The sequence below is a fragment of the Ursus maritimus genome, unplaced genomic scaffold (genome assembly GCF_017311325.1).
Source record: "Ursus maritimus isolate PB19 unplaced genomic scaffold, ASM1731132v1 scaffold_15, whole genome shotgun sequence".
Taxonomy (NCBI): Eukaryota; Metazoa; Chordata; class Mammalia; order Carnivora; family Ursidae; genus Ursus; species Ursus maritimus.
The window spans coordinates 29,292,175-29,302,523 of NW_024423897.1; the positions used below are offsets into that span (position 1 = coordinate 29,292,175).

The following is a 10,349-nucleotide window of genomic DNA, read 5'->3' on the forward strand; positions in this document are numbered from 1 at the left end:
TGAATGAAGTTACTGCCTATTTCCCAAGTACGTCCTGCAGCTTTCCACCTTCACGCACAGTTCCACCCACTTACTGTCCTCTTGTTGGAAAACACCGTCTATCAAGAACCAATTCAAATGCCACTTGCTCCAAAACACATCTCCAGGATTCATACTAGTCAGAATTAACCCATCCTGTATCTAAGTTTATGTCGCTGTTGTAGTGCCATAGCACCGACAGCTACAGGGTATTATTAAGGAATATACACCAGTGGTTTTAAGTAGGTTCTGGAGTCAGATCATCAGGGCTCAAATTTCAACCCTGCCACATTCTAGTATATGGTCTTCAGTAAGCTAGTGGGTTTTGTGCCCTATTAACTCATCTGCAAAATGGGAATAGTACCTAGCTCATGGAATGCTTGTGATGATTAAATGAGCTAATATACATAAAATATCTAGACCACGCTCCAGAATATAGTAAGTGCTATGGGAGGTCCTGACACGTATTAAGTTAGGTATGTATGTGATGTGTTCTTCATTTGGAATGAGAAAAATTATTACGAGAGGATGAAACAGGTGCTACCAGAGGTTTAAGTATTCAAAGGATGGGACAATTAAACATGAATTAAATATAATCAGCTTAGGGAAAGCAATGGTATATCAACTGAATCCTAAATATTTTCATTACATAGAATTTTAAAGCACTTTCACATGCATGGGTTCATTTAATCCTTAAACTCTGTAAGATAATTTTGTTTTATGGGGGCAGAAATAAATGATGGCAACTCAAATTGCTGAAGATGCAAAGAGTTAGAAAATGAAAGCCACGATTAAGAGAAGTATCACTATACTTGGAGCTTGGTAAGGTTGCTCTCCATACATCTGCATTTTTCCATCAAGGATGAATGGGAACGCAACACATGGACTGAACAGACAGGACCAAAGGTAGAGAACAGTATTTCATGCTTTGGAAACTGCTTAAGACTGGCTTTCTGCGTAAACTGAAAATAATGCATTAAAGAGGGAAGACAGCACAGTGCCTTGCAAAGCAAGCCTTTGGCTGAACTGAACGACATCTTTCAGATGCTATTCCTTCAGTTTAGCAATCACCTATGGCAATAATCCCTAGGCTTCTAGCTGAGGAATCAATCAGTGTAACTGTGGCCTCTGTCTTGAAAGAGAGAAAGAGGAGGGAGGGAGGAAAGGAAGTAGGGAGGGAAGAAAGGAAAGAAGGAAGTGAGGGAGGAAATGGAGATTATTTGTCATATGATTACAGTACCTAATGGGGTGTTTTAAGAATTCACAACAGGAGGTTATATAAAATAAAGAGTAAGCATGATTGTACAAAGGTAATTCTTTCTTCTCACTAAAAATGTTTTGAATGAAATCTTAACTCTCAACAAGATTAACAATTTTACTGACAACTGATTTTGAAACATAGCAAACGTAGTTTCCTCATCTTTGGGACAGAGCAAATCACAAACGGAAATGTTAACATTACTTCTTTTTTTTTTAATAAAACATTTTAAGTAATCTCTACACCCAACATGGGGCTTGAACTTACAACCCTGAGATCAGGAGTCGCCTGCTCTACTGACTGAGCCAGCCCAGTGCCCTTGGGTCACGTATTTACTGAGTATCCTGTGCCACCTGTTAGGTACCAGCAATAAACAGCAGTCCTGCACTTGTTAACGTTACTTCTAAGGGCTAAGAACCTAAGTTGCATGTAATTCATCAGTTATATTATTAATCATCTGTAAAATTGTGGATAAGTCACTTAACTCCTCTGGGCCTCAGTTTCCTATACTTCCAAATATTGTTCCATCAAGGATGGAACAGTTATAAAGCAGTTTGAGTAGGACTCTGAAACTCTCTATCATTTATCAATGAAAAAACTAAAACCTAAAAAGAAAAATAAAACGCATCTACCTATTCTCAAACTTTTGAATTATCCTTCCCTTACTTTCAGAATCACATGCAACTAATACCAGGTATTGCAGAATGCTCAACTGGTCTCATCAATTAGTCATATATGAATAAAATTACCTTAAAACAACATACTCTAAAATTAAATCTTTCAGTGTGTACTCTGAGCAGAATGAGAGGTCTAATCACAGGTAAACATAAAAATTATTTGTCTCAAAATAATGCATTTGACAAGTCTCATCATTAAAATTCCTTTTATTTGTCCTTCAGTGAAACTGAAGTATTCCCGAAGTCTTGAATCAATTATCTCTTCTTAGTTTTCCAACAGCTGACATTTGTCTTCTTTTGGTCTGTTCAGTAGAAAGTGAACTATCTGGAGCAGGACATCATCGTTAAAACCTTTCACATTATTATCTTCAATTGTTTCATAAAGAGGCTTACTTTGTGTCCCCCAACATATATTTTTACGAGGGTTATTTTGATCAGCTTGTGCAGTCAGTGCCAACGTATTTAACTGGTAGCAGAAAAAGGAAAAGTATTTTCCATCTGTGATCACGCCCTGAGAGACAAAAGGCCGAGTAACATCTGCTTCACTCCAAAATCCTAGAGAAAAAAGTTATACTGAAATTTATACATGGAATATATTTTACCAAAACAAAACATTTTCACATTAGAGGGTATCGAATATCCCCTAAAACCTAAATATTTTACCTACCAAATTCCTGAAGATCTCAAAGTTTTCCTCATCTTCTCCATTCTAATCCTATATTCTATTTCTGCATCAAAAATTATTTCCTCCCCTCGGATATCCCCAAACTCATGACGCATTCTCAACAACTTCGTTCTTCAACAGCTTTCAATCTTAACTCACTTCAACTCAAAAAGGCAGCAAGCTCTACCAATGCAGCTCTCCCCCGTATCTGGAACTAACTCCGTTCAAACACACTCATCTTCCCGGTACCAGCAGCATCTCGCACCCAACAACCACTACATCCTTCTATGTCACCAAATCTACAAAAAAAAACCTTCAGGAAAAACAGGACTTTCTAAGGACTTCAATTCATGTCCTTAGACAAATTCTATTCTTCCTTTACATATTTTGAAATTGGTTTTATGCGCTGTTGTTATTTCACCTTGTGTATCTTGTGTCATAGGTTCCAGGATGCCTTTAATACCTTTACTATTCAAATTTTCTGGGTGCTTCTTGCTCTAGACTGACTGGCTTTAACACTTTTATATTCCACTGCCAGGGTCAAGCAGTAATGTTCTTTCCTCCTACATATTTTCTGTCAGGCTTCATGAAGCTAGCCAATGAATAATACTGTTAGCATTTGTAATTAAATATAGGGAAAAAGAAGCACTTTACTTTTAATGCATAAACCGTGCCATTCTAATGTCTTTGAGAAATATTCCTGTTTCTGCTTCTGTCTAATCCTATCCCTAGTCTCTCAAGTCAACAATTGTGAGTAAAAGATTAAACTATATATATATATATATATATATAAATATGAGCCTAGAAATAATTAAATCTGTATTAAATTCCTCCTGGGGTATGGTGACTAACATAACATAATAAAAAAATTACTATAAAAAAATAAAATAAATTCCTCCTGGGAACTCATATATGACCAATCTGGTTACAGGTTGTAGTTTATTACCTCAGGTTCTGTCCTAAAATCCAAATGCCTCACAATGGGCTCTCAAAGTCCCCTGTGATCCGGCCTTTGGCTTCCTTTATCTCATCCTCCATCATTCTCCCCCTCCCTTCATTATCCTTTAAAACTTCAAGTCTCTTCCTACCTCAGAGACTTTTCCTTGTATTCCTTTTGCGTGTAAGCGTCTTTCCCCCAAGTTTGTGCTTAGGTAGCTCCTCGACAGTCAGGTCTTCGTTCAAATGCCATTTTTTAGAGACCACCCCTGAATTACTCCATTTAAATAAATTTGGCCCCATATCTGATTTATACCTGTACCTGGTAAGTCATTCTGTCCCTTACGTAGTGTATTTCCTCCATACTATTACCACTCGCTAAAAACATTACATGTTTATTATCTTTTCCTCTCCTCACTATAAGCTCCAAGACAGCAGGATCTGCCCGCCTCATTCAACACTGCATCTCCAAAGCCAACACTGCTTGGTTCCTAGAAAGCATTCATTATTTACTGAATGAATAAACAATCTCTTAATCCACATCCTGGATATAGCCTTCAAAGATATTATACAGAACAGTTGTGATTTAATCTAAAATTTAATCCACCAAAGCATTTCCTTTTCCAGCTTCAGAAAGCTGCTATCACCTACAGAGCTCACGTGGTTCGCTACAGTCTTTGATCTGTTTGAAAACATCAGAAAAAAATTCATTCACACAAAAGTGGTCCAAGTACAAGATCAACTGCGTTTTTTGTCACTGTAAAAGTTTTCAAAATGTTAAGATTCAACCTACGCTTAACCCAAAGAAACCACTGATTTCTTAAAATGTCACAGATATCTTCCAAGAACACCACCATAAAATGTTACCTTGATACACAGCTTGCGCTCCAGTCCAAGCAAAGAGGCTTGCAATAGCATTAGCTCTAAAAACAACTTCTATCTGATCAGCGCAGTTCCGTTTCAAAAGCCTTTCCCTTTTTAATTTGTCAGGTAACAGATGGAACTGTGTGTGACCATAACAGTATGGATCCGCAGTCTTTGAGCCTGAGGAGCAAAATAAAAACATTTCAGACGAAACGTCCCTGTGAACATCTGGAGCACACATCCGTAGTCTCTGCTTCAAACCCATCTTTCTCCTCTACACATCCCGTGATCAGTATTCAAACTACACAAGTGGGAAGGTTGATTTATTTATTTCACTGATTATAATGAAGTTAAACTTCACATGAAAGTACGATCTGCTAGCTATCATCAAGCCCACTCTGATGACACAGGGTAAGTCAAAAGAATGTAGGCAAGGTTTATTTAAAACTCCCTATTGCTTAGTTTTTTTCAAACCTTTTATTCATCATTATTTTCCTTGTCTTATTCTCCAAATGATACAAACATTTCATTAAAAAGTCTCCTTTATCATTTTAATATAAAAATTACATACTTTGTTCCTAATTTTTAAAAAATGATTTTTTAAAGCTTTTATTTATTTATTTGACAGAGATACAGACAGCCAGCGAGAGAGGGAACACAAGCAGGGGGAGTGGGAGAGGAAGAAGCAGGCTCATAGTGGAGGAGCCTGATGTGGGGCTCGATCCCATAACGCCGGGATCACGCCCTGAGCAGAAGGCAGACGCTTAACTGCTGTGCCACCCAGGCGCCCCTAAAAAAATGATTTTTATGCCGTATTTCCAGTAAGGAAAACGAGAGTCAATGTTTCATGAAATGCTTATATTCTTGACTTTAGTAGTAAAATCTTTTCAACCAAAAGTTCCCACAATTCACTCTATAAGACCACAGTGACACAGAGGGGGCTGATAAAACATGTCTGGAGGACTAGTATAAAGCTGGTTTCTTAAAATCTTCCAGTCAACTAGGAATTACTAGAATCAAAAAGATAGCAAAAGTAGAAGCTACACATGGGCAGACACAGGCCTTATTAAATTTTTTTTTAAAGATATTTTAATTTATTTATGTGAGAGACAGCCAGCGAAAGAGGGAACACAGCAGGGGAGTGGGAGAGGAAGAAGCAGGTTCCCAGTGGAGGAGCCTGATGTGGGACTCGATCCCGGAACCCCGGGATCACGCCCTGAGCCAAAGGCAGACGCTTAACAACTGTGCTACCCAGGTGCTCCCAGGCCTTATTAATTTTTATATTCCTAGTGGTTATCAGTGTGGCACAAACAGAAGACACAGTGTGGCACAAACAGAAGTGGCACAATCACTGCCTCAAGTCTGGCTCTATACTGGTTTACTCCTGAAAAAGGACAAATTACTTTTCTTCATAAGTCAACGAAACTTAATATGTAAAACTATTTTTTAAAGTTAAATGCTGCTAGCACAGTAGAAACAAGTAAAATTTTAAATAGTGAGCTGAAAGAATATTTTTTCCCCAATTTTCATGCATATTACAACAACCTGAGATTATGAATTATATTGCTTGTAAACTATCCGAACTTCTTGGTTATCAAGAATTAATTATGTAAATCTGCACAAGATCCTTTGGACACACTGATGGCACAATATTTCAAAAGAAAAACTTACCAATAAATATGGTATTTTCATATTGTCGTTTGAATAATGGAAGTTTGTCTGGCTTACAAGTTATAACAGGGATTTCTACGGGTATAGAATAATCCAGCGGCACAAACTTCAAGAAAAAGAAAAGTCATGAATGAATTCACAGCAACAGTAGTACTAATGTACATATTTTACTCACGTTCTTAATAGACTTACAAATCTTAAACTGAGATGTTTTTTACAAAATGATTTGGTAACACCATCTATTGATGGGCCAAATCCAGCCAGCCACCTGATGGTACAAGTGAAAGTTTTATTGCAACACAGTCAGGCACGTTCATTTACATATGGTACATAACCGCTTTTACATTACTTAAGAACTAGGATGAATTGTTGCAACACACACTTCTGGCCCCCCAAAACCCAAGATATTTATTGTCTGGACCTTTACCAAAAAAACCTGTGCATCTGCATGTGTGTGTGTGTGTGTGTGTGTGTGTGTGTACAGACACAGACAACACTCAAAATATACTTATTTTCTCCCACAGAACTATAAATATAAAAAAATGACCAGCTTACAATTATAAAAATCCCTTGATTTATGATTAGGTAGTGCAGTCTATCACAGATTACAATCATAAACTATTATGAATTGTTTATATATATTTTTATTACTTATTTATTTGACAGAGAGAGCAAAAACGGGGGAGGGGGCGGGGGGGGGTGGAGAGACAAAGGAAGAGGGAGAAGCAGGCTCCTGGCTCCAGGCTGAGCCAGGAGCCTGACACTGGGCCTAATCCCAGGACCTTGGGATCATGACCTCAGCTGAAGGAAGATGCTTAACTGACTGAGCCACCCAGCCGTCCCATATTTTTAGAGTAAGAAAAAAAGATTTGTACGGTCCTGAAAACTGATGCCTTAATCCTGCTTAAAAATGATTATTTGACCTTTGAGGGCTATACATACCATAACGGGTTAAAACACTGAAAAAGAATTTTGGATGAGAAGTATGTGAAAGAAACTTGAAGGGGATCCATCCAAAACTTTAAATTCTACTAAGCCGATTACGTAGGCTGCCTATGACATTTCCTCATCAGATGTCAGTAGATATATATGCAATAAATCCTTACCTCTGGGAGTTGTCTGGATATTCGAATCTGGTTGTGTGGTTTATCATTTATTTGGTATCGCAAAGCGTCAACTCGACCTTTCCGATGACCACTAGGAATAATTTCTTCACCTCGCAACCAGTAAAAGTGAACTGGGCGTTTGCAATCTATCAAAAGATATTCAAAATTTTATTTAATCATTTAGATAAATTTGGTTATTATTAGAATACCAGCAATACAGAACTTAAGAGTAATTGTGCAAATTAAAAATTATCAAAAATTACTCTTTGATGTAAGATAGAGTCTGGGTTATATGATGATTTAACTTAAATGACTGTGACTTAAATATAATGCTCAAACATTTGTCTACTTGTGCCATCCATCATATACTATACACTGTAATGGAAGAGGTTTCTCTTAAGAATAAACAAAGAAAATAAGACCAACAGATGTATCACTCACCAGAAATAAAAAGTTTTTATGTGTCAGAATTACTAAATCAATCTTCAGAATAACTCTCAAAGGTATGTATAGTAATCACCACCTCTATTTTATAGAAGAGGAATCTGGGTCTTGACCAAGTCAAGTTTTCCTAGGTCAACAGTCAGGAGTAGTCAAAATCCACGAGGCTCCCTCCTCTCAAGACCACTTCCTTACTTCCTTCCCGACTGAGACAGAAGGAAAGTAGCATGCACACTACAAGACTCAGCTGAGCACACATCTACAGTTCTAATAACATTAATTCAATAAATATTTATTAAGACACCTACCAGGCGGTAGATATAAAGTAATGAAGGCCTGAGAAACACTGATTTTTAAAACTGTCCGTTAATTTTTCATCTCTGCAGTGACCAGTTAAAATAAGTTGCTGGCTGTTTCCTGGCAATCCAAAATGGCAAGGTTTGAATCCTGAACCTAAAAAAGGCTAATGAACTGACATACAGTCATGTAACTTTCCGGTGGAAGGGCCAAAACCCAACTTCAGGTCTGCCCCGCCCTCTAAGAGCCCCTTCTCTTAACCAACACTGCTCTTCCACTCCATTTGTCTGGGCCTTCACAAAGCAGAACCAAAGACTGGAGTCGTGGAAGGCTGTACAGCTAGTAGGTGGCAGCACAGGTCCGGGAGGGACCCGGTCTCCAGATACTTAGCGCAGTGACTGCTATTAAACCTGGCGGCACCCAGCGAGGCGCGAAAAGGACTAGAAATAAAACTAACAATGCAGAAAGAAAGAAATGAAGAGTCCCCCACCTCCCCCGCCCGGCGTGGCTGTCCCAAGGCTCACCGAGGGTGGCGGTGGCCAGGGCGGGGTTGTGTGCGCTGAGCAAGCCCATGAGGGTGGCCACCATCTGATCCAGGAAGGGCGAGGCGACAGCCTCGCGTCCTGGTAGAGAGGGGCCGCTTGCGCCCACGGTAGAAGTGCTCCTGCAGGAGAGCAGTCACAGCAGCGGCGCGCGGAGACCTCTACATCCAGGGCGGGTGCGGGCTCCGCGGGATCGGGGGCGGCGGCGGCGGCAGGCCCGACAGAACGCGGTCTTGGTGAAGCCCTGATACCAGCGGTCAGCGTTCAGGGCGAAAGTCTGCGGATAAACCACGACTTCATGAACCATCTTGGTGAGGATTCGCAGCTTCTCGTCCACCGACTCGGCCGCGTGCACCGTCGCCTGCCACCGCTCCACTCGCCGCTGCCGTGCAGCTACTCTTGGCAGTCAGGGAGGCCACAATCGGCGGGTAGCGCCACGGAGCCGCCGTGACATCGGGCCGGTCATTTCTGGAGCCTGACGGCGGCGAACCTCGGCCGCAGTGTGTAGTGACAGCCCCGGCCCGCGCAGCTTTAGCCTGCAACACCTGGCCGCCGCCATCTTGGCTCGGGGTTTGGACTCAGAGGTTAATTTCGGGAAATGTCGCTGCTCTCTTGCCGTAACGACCAATCAAAAGCGGAATTTCGGCCAGGCGTGGGGAGGCCGATTCTCAGTGGGCCTGAGATACGTTGCGTCATTCGTTTCTTAGCCAATCAGACCATTTCTCCAACTTAGTTTCCAGCTCCCCGGAACGTGTGTATACCGAAGGCAGAACTTGTGTGCCTGTAGTTTTTCCGCGGGCCTGGCTGGAAAGAGTGAAACTTTGAGTTGCGGCTACTCAGGTTGCTTCTACGACCGTGGCATAAACTTCTTGCCAAAAATCATTTAGAAGCGTTCTGCACCGGAACCTCTAGCATTTACTGGTTTCATTTGTGTGTGGCACATCCCACCTCTCGTCTGTTTCAGTTCTTAGGTTTGAAATTTATTGAAAATATCATTCTAACATGTTTTATTGCTAATACATGCTTATTTTTAAAATGATGCAAGCATCACTCATAGATGACCACTGCTAATCTTTGGAAAAATAATTCCATGTGTTTCTCTATGCTAATTGATACATAGATAATTTGTTTTAATTTCCCTAGTTTACAAAACATATACTTTTAGTTGGATTTAATTGGGAAAAAAGGAAATAATAAACACTAAAGAATTGCGTTTAAATTTTCCTTTGTATTAAAACTTAGTATTTCAACACGAGTCGATTCCTACTACTCTTTCAGCAACTTGAAGAAAGGAACCGTTTTATTTTTAATCCTCAACAATCAATCTATACCTATGCACAGTGAGTAATCACTGCTGAAAACCTGCTGAAAAAGTCACCTAAATCTCTAGAAATTTAAGCTCATTTCAGATAATCTAATTTATTGATTCACTCTTCTATTACAGCTAGGAACCGGAAAAATACTTATTTGGATTTATTGCAATAATTCTTGAGGGCCTTGAAAACCAAACATTTTGTTGCTTAAAGGAAGTTACAACTTACGTATACCTTTATCTTAGAAGTGATGATGCAATTTATGAAGTTGCAAGTCTATTAAACTGACATTTAGAAATACATATTTCAAATTCATTACAAGAATATCTTCTGTGAGAAGTTGCTAGCAGAATCTCAAATATCCTTTTGAGATTAATATTACAAAAGGAGGACATAAGAGAGTTAGATCTTTAATCTTAACTTTAAATATTCAGTATTTAAAAGGTAAAAGTGAGGGGCTCAATATTACCTAAATTGAAGTGACACTGATTTGTGTGAAAAAATAATGAATATATTTTTGGAGAATATATCACAGAAATCCTAGCGCAGTAATTGTAGGTAT

At 39.4% G+C, this 10,349-nt stretch overlaps 1 protein-coding gene across 1 annotated transcript in view; it reads right to left on the minus strand.

Annotated features, from left to right (window-relative positions):
- Positions 1 to 2,142: 2,142 nt before the first annotated feature.
- The window catches only part of MRPS30 (mitochondrial ribosomal protein S30), a 9,692-nt gene continuing 1,485 nt past the window's right edge, over positions 2,143 to 10,349 (minus strand). The window contains exons 2-5 of the mRNA XM_040630451.1: positions 7,195 to 7,340; positions 6,089 to 6,194; positions 4,421 to 4,597; positions 2,143 to 2,508 (exon numbers count right to left, since the gene is read on the minus strand). Of these exons, the coding sequence (XP_040486385.1) occupies positions 2,219 to 2,508; positions 4,421 to 4,597; positions 6,089 to 6,194; positions 7,195 to 7,340 (719 nt within the window). The 3' untranslated portion in view covers positions 2,143 to 2,218. The remainder of the gene's footprint in view (positions 2,509 to 4,420; positions 4,598 to 6,088; positions 6,195 to 7,194; positions 7,341 to 10,349) is intronic.